Raw genomic sequence first — 21,636 nt, forward strand, 5'->3', positions numbered from 1 at the left:
TCGGATATTTAAATTATATTTAAGTGGAAAACCACTATTAGCTGGAATGATTATTTGAGTTTCTTTTTTTCTGTATTATATTTTCAACTTTCCATAAAAGAAGAGCAAAACGTAACAGCTTACGGTAAAGACGTAATGTTTTGATTCGCAACGTTTGATTTGCGGGGTGTTTGTTTGTTTGTTTTCCAACTGTTTTCCATAGTGTCGATTGTGCGTTGGAGAGTGCATGGCAAGCAGGTAGAATGTGGTATAATTTCTTACAAGTTCTATAATCTTCTCTCTACAATAAGAGATATTAATGGCTAATAATAAAACAAAACACGCTCCATTCTCCAAACCTTTCAACAAACACATGCACACACACAAACACGATTGACGACGATGATATCGTGACAATACAATTTAAGTAACAGTTTATATGTGCAACTTGTGAAACGATAGGTGCTGTAGTAGAGAAGATCAGTAAAAGTGTGTATGTTTGGGTGCATTGTAAATGTCGGCGTTTGGCTTTGAGTCTACCCTGCTTTGAATTGAATAAAAGACAATTTTAATTTCACTCCTCCAACTGTAGATGTATGGAAACGAAGCGGTTGGATAATCAATGAAAAAGAAATAGTGCAACGCTTACACGACGGTGGAAAACGATTGGAAAGTACAACATATGCCGGGTTCGTTCGAGCGCATTACCACGGATCGCTCTCGATCGCACCCGAACGTACTCGTGGACTAGTTCTAAAACGTACAAAGATCAGTCTCTAGGTTGTCGCCTCTTGCTACTAGGTTTGTTCATATAGGTTTCCTACTCGATCTCCACTAACAGCTCTTACACCTCATCCACCTGCAATCGGGTGTACATTACCTAGGATGAACGTAATTACTTGAGAATTCGGTTACATTCCTAAGAAAACGGGTGTACAATAATCGCACAACGGGCAATCGCATTCAGCGCCACGGGAACGATACATGAGAGATATAAATTGAAGAGCGGTTGGTTGGTTGGTTTGAGTTTTCTTACACATTATTTCCAACATGCCGCCTACCTTTGCATATATCCACATCTGCACAAAATGTTACACACGTTGGTAATTACAGGTTGGGTCCGTTTTCTACACTACCGAGGTACGTCGCCTGCACGGTAGCAGGAAGTAAATGTATGTATATAGAACCGGGTATATGCTTACATCCAGCTTCCCTAATCTAACTGCCTGCCCTTGTGTTTCTGTCAAATCAACAGGAAAGTATGATGAGAGTCGTCTCTAGCAACTGGAATCGGATGGTTGGATGGGACTCGTACCAAGCGGCCAAGGCAGGTTTAGGTTCCGCGCTAGTGTTCGGTTGCTTTAAAATGGGGTTTTACAACGATGGCAGTAGGACACTACGGACAAAATAAGGAGGCCCACCGCACTACACTCAACCGTGTTGAATGTAAAACAAAAGCATTTCGATCGCGTGTACCACCGATCCTGTCTCACTAGACCGGGTCGATGTGTAGTGTGTGCAAGCGTGGATTGCTTCCTGAAAAATAAATTATCTCTAACGTAAAATGCTCTACATAAGTAAAGCCGAAACTAAATCACAGACGGGCAATAAGTGTACTCCAAACCGAAGTGAAGCTTTGAAAGAGGCAAAGAAAAACTCTAGACCGAAGCTACCATTAAAGCGGAACACCGCGCAAGGCGGATATTGTGTCGGCCCTTCGGTCGGCTCTAACAGTTTCGCCGTATCTCGTCGAGCCCGGCAGCTTAGTGCTATCCGTAGTAGAGTATTTGTGGGGCGTAGATTGCGCGCTGGGAATGTTTTTGGGGCATGCAAGGCGGATTTGTTGTGGGGGGTTTTTCCCTCTTCCCGGGTGCGAAAACCAAGTGCATCTAGGTATGGATTGAAGGACATTGGGGGGGAAGTCAAGTTTAAAATAATATAAACAATTTATCTACGTGAAAACTAATCTCTTCGACTGCCTCTTCCCCTAGTCGGTTTTGCTGCACCCGAAACGAGCAACAATCTTCCTTTGATTGATACAAACAAATTGAACTACACTTGCTGCCGTGCCGTACGACGGTGCAACAGAACCGCTCCGTTAAACATGAGTATTAGCATTACGTGCGATTAGAACTTCGGTCGGTTAGATTTAAAAAAATATATATACACATACGATAAGCTACTAACAGCGGCAGCTTCAATTGACGTATTCGGTGAACTGATCATCCACGCCGTCCCAATCATCAATCAACGTGTTTAACGCTTCCCTACCCATCGTAGCTACCCGGGTTGTTATTCGTCCAACGAAAACCCTCATTCCCGTGTGGCAGAAGGTGACGCTGGTGCCGATATAATGATGATAATAACACAATTTATCGGTTAGCATTTTCTTCGTTTTTGTGCAGGATCTGCCACAATGGACGCATTTCGCCACGCACTGCAGACACGTGGCGGGAGCGAACACATACCCATAACGATCGAAAAACCCACTCGCGAGGGGCCCGATTCGATCAGCGGGAGCCAAAAAAAACACACACAAATTGAATGAAACCCATGTCCAGTCGTCGGGGCCGGTTCTAGCAGATGCCCCGCGCCCATCAATCGTTTTCCGTGTGCTTGTGCAGGGCGGCGGTAATGCAGAGCGCACCGCCGGGTATGAAGCGCACAAAGTTGTCGCCCACCAGCGGTCCCATCGCGTACAGGCCGGGATGGGCCGTGCGCAGTACCGCGTTCGTGTACTTATCCACCTCGATTGGGTTGTTTTTGCAGTCGATTGGTTTGGTCGGATCTTCGCCGAGGCCCAGCCCCGAGGCGGCGCTTAGATTGGACGCCCCCAGCTGATGCTGGCAGTGACCGCCGCCCGCACTGAGCGCCGGTGCGTTGTAGTGCTGCTGCTGCTGCTGCAGCTGCTTGTGATGTTGGTGGTGGCGCAGTTTATCGGTGAGGTTGATGTGTTTGCATTTGGCACACATGTGCTTCAGCCAGTACAGCTTCCGGCCGAGGCAGGAGGTCAGCAGCTGCTCGGTAAACGTCCACATCGTGAGCGGCTGAACCGGGGGCCGGCCGAAGCACCGGTCTGGAGCCACCTGGTCGTCCTCCGTTTCCGAGTCGGGGCAGGCGTTGCCGTCCCCGCCCGCCGCCGGCTTCGTCAGCGTGGCGATGAAGCGAAGGTCGGGCCGGGACCCGATCAGTATCGCACAGTACGACACGTCCAGCACGCGCCGCTCGCCCGTCTTCAGGTGCTGGACGGTGACGCGGCCGGCCCCCGCCAGATCCACTAGCGTGTGCTCGGGCAGCGGGGTGTACAGGTCGTGCTTGCGGTTCGCGTCCTTCATCATCTTGTGCACCTCGTGGTACTCCGGGTACACGTTGCCCGGCAGCATCTTGTCCAGCCCGGCCGTCCGGTTGCGGTACACGTGCACCACCGGGATGCCGGACGAGCGGCAGATCGTGACGGCGTCGGCCGCACTCAGCCCCGCCCCCACGATCAGCACCGGCTTGAGCTGGGAGCGGCCCGGCTCGTCGTACTGCTCCAGCGCCCGCTCGAGATGGGGCAGCTCGTACTTCACCCACGGCATCTCCAGCCCCTCGCCCTTCACGCCGAGCCGGTTCGCCAGATCGGAGGCACCGTTTGCCAGGACGAGGTTTTGGCACACGATCGCGAACCGTTTGTTCGTCATTCGGTTGAATCTAACGGGTGAAAAGGGAAAGAAGCGAAAGGGGCTTAGTACAGCAAGTTCACGCTCAGGCCCTTGCCCGACAGGACTCACCCCGCTACGATCCACCGGCCGTTGCGGAAACGCTCCGGCAGCACCGTCTCGCACTTCCCGTCCAGCGGCACCACCGTCGTCACGATCGTTTCGTTCATGAAGTACCGCTCCAGCCCCATCTCCGCGACGTAGCTCGCGTAGTACTGGGCGACGCGCGAAATCAGTGCGCGCGTTTCCACCTCCTTCGACACCTGCCGCTTGAGTGAAAGGTTGCGGCGCGGGGGGCAAAGCAGCTGGACGTTCACCTTGCCGGTGCGCTCGTCCAGCATTGCCACCACGCTCCCACCGTCACCGTGCTGCTGCTGCCCCGTCATGCCATTATTTCCTGCCCCGCTCGTGTTGTTGTTACCGTCCGTGCCGCTGCGATGACATTTGCTACACTTGCTGCTGCTGCTTAAGGCCACTTTCTGTCCGGTGCGTTTGGCACGCTTCGTCTGCTCGCTGTTGCAGCGGGCGCAAACCGACGGCACCGGTTCGGACGTTACGGGTTCGTCACTGCCAGCCGCTGGCACCGGTGGATGGCGCGATTCCCAGTCCGCGAACGGTAAGCCGGGCAGTGACATCCAGGCGGCCAGCGACAGGGTGCGCAGGTTCGGATCCATCCGATGCCAGGAGCCGCCCGGCGGTCCGCGTCCCAGCACAAGATGGTCAATCTGTCAGAGGGAGAGAGGAAAAAAACAAATCGAGAGAAACACGATTAGCTTCTGTTTGTTTACAGACACACACAGGTGGGCGAAATGAAATTGGAGATAAATTAAAGGTTCACGATTCAATCGGTGTTTGCGTAATGGCTACGCAGCAGAAACACTATTTGGTGCAAACGTGTGACTGTACCCATTATTTGCTGAACACCATTTTTATGCACCGTTTGCACGAAATGAAAGATCCCCGCACGCTTGGTCCACCCCAGTGCCCGCTGGGATGAGTGGCACGTGTTACTTACTAGCGCCTAATGAACAAAAAAAAATAATAATACAATAACAGAACATCACACACACGCACAGAGAGACACAATTAATGTACTCTTAAAATTGCTTCGCGGATACAATTGTCACCAGCAGTGGCAGCAGTTGGTGGATTATTGCACGCGTGCAATCAAGCGGCACAGCACACAGGGTGGTTGTGTGCGGCTCCCGGTTCACTATCGATTCGCAGCGGCCCCCCGGCAGCGTTTGCATATCAAATCGAGCATAAACATTGTGCGGTGGCGCGTACAGCGTGATATGGGGGCACACGCTCAGCTCGGCGGCAAACTGTTACTTGCAAGCGTGGGAGGAAGCGAGACGAGCGAGATGCAGCGCCGCCAAAGCGAACGTGCCTTAACGTTTGTTTTTAATAAGGGCTGGGTAGGAAAAGCGCTACTGATGGCACCGATCTGTGCGCAGGAAATAAGGATGAGCTATTGCATGTGTGCAGTGTGGAATATTGGCAGGGTTTATTGTCAAAGTTGGTGAAATATTTTTTCCCCCAAAATTGTATTCTAAGTGCTCGCACGATTTACGTAGCTGTTGATACAATTGCCAGTATTCACGCTACGATATGTGTTTAAAGATGTTTTATTAATTAAAATCAATTGCTAATTAATTATATCTATCAAATTCCGTATAATATTGTGTTTTTTTTTTCAATGTAGGAGAAACGGTCCAGAAAGGCCATACAGGGTGAGATGTTTTTCAACAGCTGACAAATATTGTATTTGGATGACAGTAATGGTTTTGTTCTTCCACATGATTTTCAACACATGTCAAGCTGAGTTGAGTTTTTTGTGATTCGTTGAAAATCGTGTGTAAGAAATGAAATGTTTATTATGATACAGATACACTATTTGACAGCTGTTGAAAAACATCTTGGCGGTGATGAATAATGATGTGCACATTCGAAAGTGACTTGAAAAATCTTGTATTGCTTGTTTTGAATTTTTTTATTGATACAGGGAAACAAAGGAAAACTAATAAAAAAACACTGTTCTATATTTTTTACCATTTTTTATATTCTAAGACATTTGACTAATTGGCTCAAAAAAACCCTCAAAAAAATAGATCGAATTGAACGACTCAAATTAAAAATTTAACTAACTCGTTGCAAATCTTCTTCAAAGAGAGATAAAATAAAAGGGTAAAGGAAGTTGATAAAAATGTGTAGTGTGACCCGCAGTAGGTTTAAGTACGATTTGAAAGTAGCAATACGGTAAACTGCTAAGCTGACACAATTTAATTCCGGAAATCGTGCACGATCTTGTCGAACGTTTTACGGATAAAAAACTTTGCATCTTGGGGAAAATTAAGTATACCGTGCTTCAAGTGCTTCAAACACACAGAATGAATGATCGAAATGTAAAAAATATACATATGTAAACAATATACAATATGATCATCATTTCATGAAACATCACAATTGTGCTTACACTTTCTGGGGCACCCTGTACAGCAGGTGTGTCAAACTCATTTTTTTCCGGTGGACTGCAACTTAAAGTCGCATATTGATGTAAAAGGCGTTCCAGTTCAAATATGTTCTGTATTAATCATATCATCATACTCCGCGATCCGCATACTGAACCCTCAGGGGCATGGGTTTGACATACCTGCTATACAGTGACCGGCAAGATAATGTGCCGACTATTTACAATTTTAGATTTTTTTTTGTTTTTTCGATTTTCTCTTAAAAACATTTTTTCTAATTATGGATGAATGTGCAGTGCCAAAAACAATAGACAAAAATGAAAAGTTAGAGAAAAACGAAAATTATTATTATAATTATTATTATTATTATTATTATTATTATTATTATTATTATTATTATTATTATTATTATTATTATTATAATTATTATTATTATAATTATTGTTAGTATAATTATTATTATTATTATTATTATTATTATTATTATTATTATTATTATTATTATTATTATTATTATTATTATTATTATTATTATTATTATTATTATTATTATTATTATTATTATTATTATTATTATTATTATTATTATTATTATTATTATTATTATTATTATTATTATTATTATTATTATTATTATTATTATTATTATTATTATTATTATTATTATTATTATTATTATTATTATTATTATTATTATTATTATTAATAATTATTATTATTACTAACTAACATATGATTCCCAATTAAAAACAATTTGGAGCTAACATGCTCTAGAGAACTGGTCTTAAACCTAGATTTGACCAGTTTCAAAAATAAAATAAAATAACTTTTTGTATGGCTAGTTACCAGCTTTCGATAGCATAACTGATCATTTTGAACAATACAGGATTATTGACTATTTCCTATGGGAAGTGAACTTCATATGATGGAAAATGGACTCTGTGGTACCCTTTTTAGGCAGGCTCCATGGAAATTCCTATTGGATGTGTTCATTTCACTTACGAAACAATCTATAAAGTGTCCCACAGCTATGAGAACTACTGGAAAGCACTGTAACAAGAAAAAAAAACATCACATCTCTACGGCAGCAGCACAGCAAATGACTCACGAACCGCCCCAACATTATGTCGATGTTGTAAATTGCAAGTGCATTTTATTTCACGCAAAATCTTATCATCCAATCCAATCAAAAAATGATTCACCCCCACCGCCACTTGCGCTCCCACTATCGCACTTGCCCACTCTGCGCGGTGACAAACGCACACACATTCGGGAAGAAGACATTGTTTTATTGTTTAATGTGCGCGACGACGTTTTATCACCGTACACAGCAAAAGCACAACTAACCGAGCAAATATTGAAATAGTGATTACAAATTCGGTGTCAGCTAGTGGCAAAACGTCATCAGTCTTGTCAACACTCAACCGGGGGTGGAAAATCCCCCGCGTTGGTTTCGATTTCAATTACGCCACTGATAGCGAATGTAGGGGAAGGGGAGTAGCCTATTATTTTTCCGCTACTCATCAGCACAACGGAGAAGAAAAAAAAAACAACACCACAATAGGTAAATATTTATCCACCTTTGCCGCCCTCCCGGGGATGGTCGATGCGTGACGATAAGGGAGAAATAGAAGCATCATCATCAACAACGACAAGCGCGAATTTATGATAGCAATCCTCGCACCGCGCCTCCATTCCAGCCCGTATCTAACGCAAAGCAACGCGCAACAATCGCAGTCATGTGCTGTAGCGATTAGAGCGATAGAAAATCAATGCCCCCCTTTCGACAAGACCCAGACAACCAGGACACACGCAGATAAGGCGCCACTGTAACATCACCAGTGAGAATTCGACTGCTTACCTCCTTCTCCGGATGATGCCGGTACTCGACCATCGGGGGCAGATCCATGCCCAAATCGGCACACGGATGCTGCAAACTGTCCAGCTGGAAATGGGGGGAACAAAAATGGGAGAAGGACGCCAACGAGCGACGTTAGCAAATCATTATTCCACTCCAGCAAGTCCAGGCCAGACGCACGGTCGGTACTTACCAGCAGCGAGACGGGATTGGTGCTCCGTCCCTCCAGCCCGTCGGCCAGGCTGAACAGATCGTGCTCGACCAGGCTCTTCTGTGCGTCGTAGTAGTTCAGCCGTGCCCGCAGCAGCTCGTCCGGATGCTTCTGGGCCTTCTCCGGCGACCAGTAGGGCCAGTGGCCCGCCAGCATGTACGACAGTGATATACCGCTCGGCCCATTGCCTGTTTGGGAGGGACAGACAGAGAGAGAGAGAGAGAGAGAAAGAGAAAATGTAAGAAACAGGAGGAATGACTTCTGTTTTTGGTTTGTTTGCTATTGAATCGACATGAATATTCCACGGTTTTGTACCACACACTGGGCCCGTTCGGTGGCCGCTTGTTGCCAATGGGTAGCAATCCGGGCGCGAGCGCCGAACAATCAAACGCCCGCGGACAGGGTCGAAAGGTTAGGCAATGCACTTCCCACATTCGCGACCAAGTGTCCCGATAACACACTGCCTTGGCCGGAGGGTGCTTGATTAATATTAATTACTGGCCTGCCGGAGCTGACTGCGTCCGACTGCGTAACCGACCGATCGGTCGAGTTCAGCGTGCCGGTCGGTAATTTATTGTTGGCAGCGCAGGCTCGCCATCTCCGACAAGATGTCCAGCTGTCCAAAGATCACTGTCAAGGTTTTGCAAATAGTGCCGGCTGTAATCTGTACATCATCAGCTGTGCGCGAACATTCTTGGACATTGGAGACCGGAACCGGCCGCATTTCATTATGCAATTCATGACTCTCCAAAACCCAAGCTTCTGCACGATCATCTGACGTCATGAGGTCATGCACTAACAGCTCGCAACAAAAAAAAAATGGATGCTCTTTTAATCCCGCCACAAGAGAAAGCGCGTAATCTTATCAACCAAACCACTTCTAACAAGGCCCGGCATTGGGGTTTATGTGCGCTCGAACACGTCTACGCGACTATCAGATAACTGTGCGCGCGCGCGCGTTAGTCATCGCAGCAACAGAAATGTGCGCGCCCACACACACGTCAGGTTTGTGCGCACAGTTCAGCACAACGAGCCTCCCGCAAACACAGCTGATTGGTGGTTGGTGTACGGAAATAGACGCGCCGACGCGGCGATAAGACGCGGCGGTCCCCGCTGCGTTCCAATTGTGTCCGTCAGGCGCACGTTTTTGGTCGTGCGCAAGCGTTTGACAGGCGCACGCGAGCACATTTATCAGCGCGCACGGCGCACATATATATATACCGGTGCGAGCCGGACGCGTCCGTCGAGTTGTCCTCTCGTGTTTGCGCCGACCGGGGTCGTGTTCTAGCAGGTAGCTACCAGGGGGACGCGCGCTTTATTTAGATCGTAACAGAGAACGGGATGCAGATTACTTGGCCTATTCGGACGCGTCTTGATGGCGTGGATGACACGCCGCTACCACATGATAGTGATAAACAGTTTTGCATACTATCTTGCCCACCACCGGCTCACGTGCTCAAGGTTGTCGCATGACGCATCACGCACACACGCAGTATCGTGGGACATTTTAACACATCTGGAACGCAATAAGTGGGCACAGCGCAGAGGGGTGGTCCGCAGTTCCCACAATCGTTATATCGCTCCTCACCCATCCATCTCCTGTGCCGTTGTCGGCAGCAAAATAAAAAACATGCTTCTTATCAGGATCGCGAATGAGTTTGCAAAATCAGTGGAACCAGTGTGAGAATCAGAACCAAGTACAACCCGACAGCGCTGATTACGGTATCCGCCTGATGGATGATCTAATTGGGTTTTGAGGTTCGACACAAAAACAGATTCCGGCACAATCTTATCGATCTCGCACCTGGCACCGTCTGCCGACCGATGATAGATCTGGGCACGTTGCGACGCTACCCTGGAACATTCAACCTAATGCACGTGCAAACTCAGAACAAACAATACAAAAATTAGTTCCTACAACCAGTGCTGCAAAATGTCACTGTCAATGTCATAACATCCAATATATGCTTCCCGCTCCTTATTCCTTCCCGCCAAACTCGTCATGGCCAGAATGACCCTTTCTTGCGCGCTCTTTCTGCCTTCAACGATTCGTATCACCTATTCGACTTCAACGTCCCAGTTTCCCAATTCCGCTCCCGTCTTCGTGAATCCTCATCCCTTATGTTTCCCTAGATTATAAGAACACATTTGTAAAACCCTAGAGGCCAACAAATTATTAAATAAATAATAATAATAATAAATAATAATTGACATTTTTGCGACCATCGCTTGATCAGTCACTATGTCATGACTTTTTTTATTACTGTGATCAGTTCTGCAAAATGTCACTGACATAGTCATGACAAATTCTCGCTGAAACAAAATCATGTCTGCTCTACTGTGATGATCAGAGGCGAGACTCAAACAGTTGATGCGACCATCACATGCTTTGTGACATTTTGTGCGACCAATTCTTGGTCAGTCACTTGGTCGGAACATTTTGTGTCGGTGATCATCACGATAGCCATGGGAGATGATATGCGGTGCTCGCGGAGTGGTTCCAAGAAGCATAATGAACCTATTTTCTCGCGCTGTTTGACCCGACAGACCAGGCAGAGCAAGAAAGCATGCTCATTTTGTGGCTTGGTACCATACGCCAAGTTTATTCGAAGAATGACGTGATTATCGCCAACATAAAATGTCATGACCAAGTGAGTGACCACGAGTTTCGCGTTTGATTCAAGCACTCGCATGCCATGATGCATGTTCATTGAGTATCAGCAATGAGCATCAAGCCACCAAGGATATGTTCATTGTTTTCGTTGGTGAAATTCTCATGTTGCTCATAACATTTTGCAGCACTGGCTACAACACGTGAGGCGCTAAAATAGTTCCACCCTTAGAGCAAGCAGATCTCACCCGAACGAAGGCAGAAGTAATACAAATGAGTGAATTTACTAAACATAGCGCGCTGAGCGATGTCTTTACTATCAACATACAACAATGCGGTGCGATAAGGCTAGCAGATTTATGGCCACTCAAAGCAACTGCACTGTGAGTGTGGGTGTTTGTGTGTGGAATAGGTTTAGCAGCGCTCAAATCTTGATACTGACGCCAATCCCATCCATTCCATTGAACCTTCCAGGTACTTCATGAGACTGGTGGGTGAGTTATAGCAAGAAAAAGAAAAAAAACCGTTTAACTATTTTATTGCGCAATTGCCCACTACACTTTGTACTACGGGCTCCGATTAAAGATCCCGATCGTCCTCTACCGGGAGCTGATTAGAAGTTACACTGTTTGGTAAAAAAAAAACACATAGTGCCGTATCGACCCCCTAGGGACTTTGTTGGGAGATCACAACATAACACGATCGCTCCCCTTTCCTTCAAACCACCTATTGGCCTCGGATGATATTCTTTGTGGTTTAAAAGTTGTATGCTTTAAAGTCCAACAGGGTTCAGGGTTGCTTGTGGTTAAGGTTTCCCGAGAAGATTGTGCTCTTCTCTGTTCTTATCAGTCTAAAAAGTTTCCGCTTTAAACGATGTGTGGTTCCGCGTAGCGGGTAGATCAAGTGACATCCAGAGCGAAATTCCTACAACAACACGCAAAACCTTATCTTAGGTACATTGTTTTGAATTGCTTCGTAATTATTTCAAACTCCAAATTACTTTTGAAAACTGTTACTGTCCAGCAATTTACGACACTATGAATAATTGAGCCGATAGCTACTTATCTTTCAATGCATTTTTATTTCGACTCACTCCTTGCTAGGTTTTGCTTCCTGCACAGTCACCTGCATAGTCCTCACAAACACGCACACAAAGCCATTAGATGGGCGGGAAATAATTAATGAGCCAATATTGATCGAACAGGACGTGATAAACGGGCCACAACTGTCTGTTCAATAGTAACCGGGGCCATAATATGCAGTGCGATACAGACAAGCCGTTTGTCGTATTTCGTCACACTTGGTAATGGTCACGGTGGATCATCATATCGCAAGCTTCCGTACCGGTGATTTCCAACCGATCGTACACGCTCTCTCTCTCTCTCGATCGTTTCCGGCATGATCGGCGAGATAATTTGATATCCGGTCGTTTACGGTTTTACGACACTACACTCTTTTGCTCTACATACCGCCGTGCGCAACTTACCGATAATGACCACATCCTTGTAGATGGTGTCCTTGTGCAGTAGCAGATTTCCCTTGCTGTAGAGATCCTTCATTTTGTGATTTTGTGTGTATTTTACGGTCCACTAAAACGCGAACGTTACTACTGTTTATCGCTGTTACAGTCGAGCGTCACAGTTTGGTATTTTTTCTGCCGAACAATTTTTTTTAGCCAACTTTGATACAAACCGACACAACTCTCGACACACACACACGAACCGTGTTGCGGTACACACTTTCCAATTGGATTGCTTCGATCGAGCAAAGCACGTGCGTGCACGATTACTAATCACCGCGTGGTATCAAACAAAAAAAAACACGACTTCAGCCACGCGCAACCGCTCTGCTGGCAGCTACTCCTCTACGACAGATCACAACCGCCACGGCAGCCACGAACTTCACGAGCTTACACTAATTGCACTCTAATTGTGGCAGCTATTATACCAGCTAAACGGATCGCCTTAATACGGGCACCACTACTCACGGGCACAATAGCAACATACGCCGGCAGCACGCCAAACCAAACAGGCACAATCCCAACCTCGAACGCATTCGCGCTTCTCGAACAATCTTCCGCCGAAACCGCACGTTCTGCCGGTGAAACGCGGTCTCGAAAAATGGCCCGATAAGTGTAGCTCTACACCCCTTTTGATCTGCCTCTGCCTGACTGCTTCTCGCTTTCACGTACCAAAAGGCCGCCCAAGTTCACTGTTGTCCACCACGCTGGATTGCACTCCCTGTTTTTTTTTGTTGCTCCCCTAACTCTCTATCACTGCTGTTGGTAATGCGCTCCCGAACAGTGCTGTGGCCCGGTCGCGAATGACTGTGGAACCTCGTTTGTATCGCAAACTTTACCCGCAACGTTCTCGTTGCTCACTGGCGGCGAGCGAATGTTAACACACACAGTTAAGTCCCTCTCCCAGCTGACGGGTGCGTGTCTGTAGCGCGTCTATGGTGTAGTCTGTTGTTGCGGACCGACTCGCGACCAAGCTCGTACTGATGGAGCAGTGCGCGCGGTTCGGTAATTTTATTCGCGATGTGTGCAACACCCTAGCCCTCCGCTAGTCGCCGGCCGCGCTGTGTCCGATGCGTAGGGCGTTGATGCTGTGTGTGTTGTGTTAGGCAGGGGGTGTTAGTGTTGGCTTTAATGCTTCGCCTTTCCCGCGATTTCATTCACAGCCGAGCGGAACACGACGGACTCGGATGGACAGTGGTGAGCGAAACACACGAAACAATTCTCTCTATCGCGCTGCCGATGCGGACCTACCCCGGGCCGATGCACGAGACGGTGGACGGGTCTGCCCCGGGACGCAGTGACGTCGACAGTTGGCTCCCCAGCGGTTGGGTTGCACGCTCTTGCGCTCTCGCTCTCTTTACCCGCGGAGGTTCGATGCTAATGTTTAGTAGCGTCACGCTACGCGCTCCATCGAGCAAAAGCGAAGGCGTCTTGCCGAAGGGCTCTCTCACGCTCTCACCCGTACAGCACAGCGTTCTCGAACGTATCCAAATCGTTGCCAGCAGTTTGGGGTGCGATGCTCTCGGGGCCTTCTCGGTGGTTCGGTTTACGATTTAGCGCGCCAAGTTGGCCGGTGTACGTACGCGAGACAGCAGCACATGTTCATCATCATCATCATCATCAGCGCCATCATCATCATCTTGGTCATCATTCTGTCTGCACTCCAAGGGAACACCAAATACGAGGCCGCAAGAAGGAGTAATGGCTTTAACCGCAGCGATTAATTAATATCATTACATTGTGCCGACACGGCCGTCGCGCATGTGTGTGTGTGCGAACATCTTGAGACACAGACTGTGTTTGCGTTTTCATTCACGATTTACCTTTCGGTGGTTTTTGGCACACTTGACCAAAGAGTGTGTTCGGTGGTGCTCAGGGAAACTTTGCTACGGAAGCCACCACCACCCTCATCATAGCATACGCGCTGGCCGGGCTAGAGTGCAAATTGCAGTGCACCTCGTTTGATGACGTACACGATGTCCTAATTCTTTTTTTTTTTGCCTGTTGGCTGCGTCAAAACTCGATTGCAGAGCGATATGTCAGTAAGGACATTGCAGGATTGGTAGTTGCACCTGCTATGACGTCATTAGCACGCACGGTGTCCCATCTGGAACTGGGTCGAGTTCGGGTGTTCGATCGTCCGATTATGCTCTAGTTTATCACTATCGGTTGGTTTTTTTTCTGCCGCTCGGTTCTAAAACGAGAAATAAGAGCAAAGTTTTAATTAGTTGAGAGTGGCAGGAGCTGGATGTCGCTGCAGGACATTAGAAACAAAGGAAAATAAAAGATCATCAGAGTTTTGCTCATTACATCTTGCCTTTCAACACTCATTTGGTTTTGATTGATTTGTTCATTTATTGCAATATACGGCAAGCAGATACTTTAGAGATCTGTAAACTTTTTAGATATACAATTTATGATTCACAGCTTACAGCTGTAGATAAAAGAGAGGCTTATTTTTTGGAAGCAATAACATTAAAACAAACAACGACATTGAAATTTAAGGTATACAAGCGCAAAACTCTGAACAGCTCTTAGCGCAAGGGTATTTTACATCTAGGGCGGACAATTTATCATGTTACACAATGGAAGAGTGAGGTTCGTCCCAATTTCCCTTATTTACGTCCCAAAGGTATCATCCATTGGAAATTCCTGAATATCAATTTGCAGTGAAAGATAATCGAAGAATCGAGGGTAACTCTAGAGGGCTCGGGCAACATCTAACAGCAGTTCCACAATATCTACTTGCAATTGAATCGAGAATCGAGTGTAACTCAAGAATGTTAGTAACACTTCTAACAGGACTTCCACAATATCTCGTTTCAAAGGCATTCTCTTCTACGAACGATAAGAATCTCCTACCAATATTGATCAAACGTATGATAGCGGTGGTGTCCTAGCAATATTCTTAATTTGGGTTTTGTATGATATTGTATCAATTGCGAAAGATAATTATAAGCTACCATAATGTCTGCAGAATTGTAATTATTCCAAAATTGGCGATTGACAATTAAACTAGAAAAAATAGGAACAGGAAGACCTCGTTCAGATTCACAAATAAATTTGAGTTCTTGACAAACTTCAAGAGACATCCAGAACGAAAGAATTATCATAAATCCCACTTTTCAATAACAACTTCTTTAAACCGACGCTTGACAAACCTTGATACAAATTGTTCAAGTCAAGTCTTAATATTAAATTGTTTATTTACGCTCCGAAAACGTTGCCTCCTCTTACACAAGCTAATACACTTGTAAATTAGCATCTCCCAATGAAACCCCACAGGGCGAAATGCATGGTAACTGCCCTGCTACTAAACATGATTCAGTTTTGTTTTAACCCCGTGGCACGATCCAATCAATTAACACGATGTTGTGTATCGAGCTCACCATCACCTCCTTTGGCAGGGTGGAAGAGAAAAAAAAACAAAAAGAAACTCACTAAAATCATAAGATCCGCAGTCACGTCACGATGATCGTCCTCTTTTTTCTTTTGCTTTCGATGGTTGCATCGAACGATGCCAATACCAGTTCATTGCCTTCTAGTGATCGCTTGCCATGTGTACGTGTTGTGTGTGTGTGTGTTTGTGCGATGCAACGGGTTTGTGTGCGACCGTTACTACCGATGCTGTGTTACGTTTGTGCCAGTTCTAGGGCAGGGTGGGTGGGTCGTGAGAGCGCTATAAATGGATGGCAGATACCGTTTGCATTTCTAATGGGCGGCAGATGACGGCACTCGCTAAACTGCAACTCATTGCAGCTGAGATTCGCTGGCACACACACACACACGTTCTTGATCGTCTATATTATCTAAAAAGATCCCTGGTAAAAATGGCGGTTACACTACATTTTCGTATTTGTCCTCACTGTTCCGAAACTAGTCTACTCGATCGATGTTTATTGAGGGTGTAGCACAAATTAATCATTTACAGTGGACGCCAAGACAAAGCAAATATCAATCAAGTATCGACGGACGTGGACGATTAGTAATAGCCGGTGGAAGCGTCAAAACGAAAGTAAACGAGCCAGTAACGACGAAGACACCCCGGTGACGGTCAGTGAAAGTAATCGTAACATTGTACTACCGTCGACGTCGACCAATACCGATTACGGGTGGTTTAATAGTATGATGACTAAAATAAAGCATCCATTGGAACTCATCAGCACTAATGCATGATAGACATTCTTGGTGTGAGATACCAACCGGAAAGGGCCAATTTATCGACGTCCACATCTGTAGTAATACCAGTCAGCCAGTTTGATAACCTGGCATAACCTCGATGTTTAGTAATTTGGTGTGTACTTTGTTATTTTCCTGCAATTTACCCTCCACTTTGCTCTTAACATGGAACATAAAATGCCGTAAAGTATAGGACAATACAAACGCCTTCAACTATTCACCACTGTTTACTGACTTTCTTTTATGGAAGTATTCTGAGTCAAGCACACCATCTAGTGTAATTATTCCGATCCATTGAAATGTTTTTTTCATGCTTTTATTTTTGTTCCAGTGCACGGTTAGAATCCGCCAACGAAACAATCTCTAGGTCGAGGTCATTCTTCCCCGTCTCTGCCTCTGCAATCTCGTCCCAAAAATTGGTCGACCTATGAAAAGAATTCTTGCAAAAGCGTGGTCGTCGTTATGTGCCAAAAACCCGTGGTTTGGTGTTGCCAATAGCAGATTGTGGTTATCGCACTGCAAAGCGGGAGGCCCCCCCATAGAGTGGTCAAATCTTTGCGGCCAGTACCGGGCAACTGGTTTTTGCGTGTACCTTCAATTAATCTCCCAGACGCGGGCACTTCCTAATCTTTACAGTTCCAGGGGGGCGATTGTTGTAGACTTGGTTAGACGATGAAGTTGGATGTGTTTGTATGTCTTTTTTTTAATGCCCACTATCAAATCAACAGTGAGTTAGCAACAAACGAATGCACAAAGATTTGGAGTACATTTCCTATTCCCAGGTTCTTCTAGATTTTGGAGTTTTGTTTTCTTATTTTGGTTTAGTTCCAATTCCTAGCAAGCTTGTTTTATCTTATCTGAGCCGTTTCTTCATAAAATTTAGGGTGTCAAGATTAGATATTCGCTGTGTTTCTTATTAATTGGGAAGACAATGCTAGCTTTTTTTTATTGGTGAAATAAACTGGAACAGATTTAGTGATACGCAATATCCTTCTGTTATCTATAATCTGCCTTTCCATTGAAAATATTATTTTCACCAAGCCATCACTATGATTACACCACTCTTTATATCTTTCACAGATATTAATTTATTCAAGGCACTTGAAAATTTTCAAAATATAAGTGGTAGTATCGAAATATTTGTTCGGTCTCCTTATTGGGTTTAGATTGGGGTTTAATAGTAAGCGTAAACGGGGGTTCAAAACAACGAAATTATTCTCAAAATCATTAGGCGTCAACTTAAGATCTTGCGCTTTCTAATAGTTGATATTAAACGCTTTCGAGGTCTCGTAAGGTTTTACAAATGAAAATCTGCCATTGTACTATCATCAACTTGATTGTAAGCAGAACAATTCAGTAATCACTAACAATTTTCTACGGTTCTTAATGTCTTCTACACATCCCAGGTTTACCCCCTACAAAGATGATAAGCAGCATGATCATGCAATTAAAGTTGTTTACCATTCTGCTGGTTAACGGTTCACTGTTGTGTTATCAGGAATAAATTTGACGGGTAAAAAATCGCAAACGTTCTCATTGAAACGATACAAGGTCACAAAATCCCCAAATTCAGTAACTACCTCCTACATCCAGATGCGTTCCTAGAATGCTCGCAGGAAATTTTTGCCTATTTTGAAGTGATTCTTTCCATTGAAACATAGCTTTCCTGTTGGTTTAACATACAACAGCAAAAGCAATGGTACAACAATCAATAATGGTCGAATGAATGTTTAGAATTTGCAATCACGCTGCAAAATTTCTCAAACTTCAAGTTGTTCGCTGCCAAACGCACGGTGCCATGGAAAAACACAAAACAATTCCACCAGCGTATGACGAAAATTGGAGCTAATGTTTCACCGTTCAGCGAAATTCCCGGTTGATCTTGCCAAGAACAATATTGACTGCTCCCTCCCGTCATCCTTATCAGTGTAGGGCGGGCGCGCGAGGATGCTCATTTTCTGGAAAGTACCATTGCTCATCCCGCTCGGGGCACACTTGAGCGATTTCGTAACGCCAAACAGGAACAAAAATGTTTGACTATCAAAACACATCCGTGCGCTTCGTTCGTGCACTGTGTGTTGCAATACACAACACCACCACGATAATGGTGTTTCGATTTTGCACGTTGAACTCGTCTTCAAATGCTGCCGATACCGTGGGGGAGGGGGGGAGGGGCTAGACTCTCGCCTGCAAAGCGACCCAAATTGCATCCGCCGCTGCGTTCGGGGTGCATTATTCGTGCTTGACCTACACACATTAGTGGCCAATTTCGTGGCAGCCACAACTGCTACAACACAAGCCAACCACTATCGTGTTCTGAGTGCACGCAATTTTCCCCCTCTTTCCCCAGCCGTATGGGGGCGACCGCCCTCACACTTGCATCGCGCATCATTGAACATTAAAAACGTTTATTCTGCTTTTATCTGCAGGGAGAGAAACAGAAAAAAGCCTATGGGGCACACCGTACATGCCCGCGCGGTCGTACTTCTTGGCAGCATCAGCAACGGTGCAGTGCCCTGTACGACTCGGCTTTTTTTGTTTCTATTTCGCCCTTGAAATCAATTCTTCTTTGCTAGCCGCTTGCTAGTTCCCCTTCTTACTCCATCAGCTTGTTTAGCACTGCCATAAATCTTCGTTTGCAAACAGGGCAATTTATCAAACAACCGCAAGGAGAAGAGCGAAACAATCGAACGGTGCAAAAATATCCGCCCCACGTAGCGCACGGTGCAGCTCTAATGTGTTCCTCTAGTTGTTCTCCCACCCGGTCCCAGCCCATCCACGCGCACACAACCATGCGGAAACACGAAAGATTTAATAGCCGATATCGCAAACTAGCGACTGTTTATCAACGTGGCGGGCACATGGCGGGAGCGCCAGAATCAGCAAAATGACAATTGATCGCTTGGCCGCTGTGGAGAAGGTTGCAGTCCTCCCCCATCTCCACCATCCCCCTTCCGGTCCCTTTTGATGGTGCAACAGTGCAATAGTCAATGCACTAATAATGGCTAGAACGTGACTAAACACGTCCCAACCAGCTCCCCTCCATTCTTCAATGGCGTGACTAATGGGCGTCCCAGATGGAAATGCCCGTACGATTGTACGTAGCGAGCGACGGGTAGGTTAGGGGAGGAGGTGGTAGCAGAAAAAATCAGAATGTGATTAAAATTGTTTCACTAAACAAAATGACAGCTGCTTTTGCCCTTGGCCCTTAGAACGTGGCAAGGGCGAGGTATGAAGAAAACACAAACACACTCAGGCTCAGAAGGTTTTCAAGGGTGATTTGAACAATGTGCTAGATTTTTGTGTGCACTAGTTGAAGTACGGACGTCCGTTTGGGTTGTACAATAAATACTCTTTGTTTTTACTCGTCGCTTTCTTGTACACAAAACTATCAGTTCTCAGCTTCCACGTGCTTAATATGTGTGCAGTTTTTAATCAATAAATTTAAATTGTTTACCTACACAGGCCTATACAATATGAGGATAAACCTAATTTAGCTTAATACTAATAAGCTTCAGTTTAATGCTAATGTCAGATTGAATGATGATGAGTTCTTAACTTTAAGCGCAAAGTACTGAACAACTTCAGATCACGCTTAAACATCTTTTTCTAGTTTCCTAACACACCGATATCAATTCTTTAACATGGTCTTGTTATTGTATCAACAATACACTATATTCTTCTCTTGACCTTAGCAAATCTACTGAAGCTACCCGTTGCATCGTTACCTGATACTGGGACCTGATCCTACGAGGACATGCCGGCCCTATACAGGCTTTCAAAACTTTATTAATACTACGTAGCCGGTTAGTCAAGTCCTTACTACGGGGGGACGGTCCATTCCGGGCTGGAACCCATTACGGGCGTGTTATTGAGTCGTTCGAGTTGACGAATGTACCACGGGACCGCTACTCATATTTGGTGTAAAAATTCGAAACAAAAACTGTTGCAGATGTTCGCGAGATGTTGAGTGAGAGAGAAGAGTTTGGTAATAACTAACCTAACCTCCCGGATAGTTCTTTATCCAATTTTTTTTTTCGAGGTTAATCAAATGTCCTTCAAATAATAAACAGTGCTGTAGAGTCGCACAAGAGCTACCGAGCATGTAAATGCTGATGGCGGTGCTGATGACGTAGAATGCATTCTTTAACAAATAATAAGCAGCACATTCGGTATTTTAATAATGGGGAAATGTATTGATGTTATTATTAAAATGAAAAATTATTAGAGATGACGATTTTGATTGTTATTATTAATTTTTGAACACATTCGCAATTTAATCGATCAAATAACATTGTAAACACAAGAAGAAAAAGGTTGTAAGCATGTTGTCAATTAAAAATAACATGATGTGTTTTCTAACAAATTTAAAAACACATTCTTCTTCTTCTTTTTTGGCTCAACAACCGATGTCGGTCAAGGCCTGCCTGTACCCTCTTGTGGGGTTTGGCTTTCAGTGACTAATTGATTCCCCCCCATAGCAGGATAGTCAGTCCTACGTATGACGGCGCGGTCTATTTGGGGATTGAACCCATGACGGGCATGTTGTTAAGTCGTACGAGTTGACGACTGTACTACGAGACCGGCTCACTTAAAAACACATTACTAACTTTGATTGTGCCCAAGCTTGCAAATATGCCCGTCACACAAAGAAAACATAAGAAATAATCGAAAGCAATGTATTCAAGAATTCCTACAAGGAAATGAACAATGCTGCTTATTATGTCTCGAGACAACTGACCTCAAGGACGAGACCGTCTAATGTCAGCATTCACTTCTAAACCTTACTCCCCTCTCTCTCTCACTCTCTCTGTCCTTCTGTGCTCGAAATGGCAAGCAGCAAATCTAGGCGCGAGAAGCCCATAACTGTGTAGCAGTTGTGTATTTAATTAGTTTCCTCGTTTCCCGGTGTTCCGGAGCTGTTTACGATTTTAGCATACGAGCAACTGTTTTACGATTTTAATTGGAAAGCCTACTGCACCCTGGCCCACCGATCACCTTTTCGCCTCGCACATAAACACAACCACATTGGAGTCGATCTAATCGTCGGGCGGACAAAGGAGCACTCTTGCTCGCTGCTGGCACATCCATCGTTTGAAGCCGACGCCCT

At 45.3% G+C, this 21,636-nt stretch overlaps 1 protein-coding gene across 2 annotated transcripts in view; it reads right to left on the bottom strand.

The window, feature by feature from the left end:
• Positions 1-59: 59 nt before the first annotated feature.
• Positions 60-21,636, bottom strand: part of LOC1278306 (oxidative stress-induced growth inhibitor 2) — a 50,135-nt gene continuing 28,558 nt past the window's right edge. For both annotated transcript variants that reach the window (XM_061661398.1, XM_061661399.1), the window contains exons 2-6: positions 12,315-14,541; positions 8,200-8,405; positions 8,010-8,093; positions 3,750-4,402; positions 60-3,669 (exon numbers count right to left, since the gene is read on the bottom strand). In XM_061661398.1, the coding sequence (XP_061517382.1) occupies positions 2,577-3,669; positions 3,750-4,402; positions 8,010-8,093; positions 8,200-8,405; positions 12,315-12,387 (2,109 nt within the window). In that variant the 5' untranslated portion in view covers positions 12,388-14,541 and the 3' untranslated portion in view covers positions 60-2,576. The remainder of the gene's footprint in view (positions 3,670-3,749; positions 4,403-8,009; positions 8,094-8,199; positions 8,406-12,314; positions 14,542-21,636) is intronic.

This window comes from Anopheles gambiae, chromosome 3 (genome assembly GCF_943734735.2).
Source record: "Anopheles gambiae chromosome 3, idAnoGambNW_F1_1, whole genome shotgun sequence".
Taxonomy (NCBI): domain Eukaryota; kingdom Metazoa; phylum Arthropoda; class Insecta; order Diptera; family Culicidae; genus Anopheles; species Anopheles gambiae.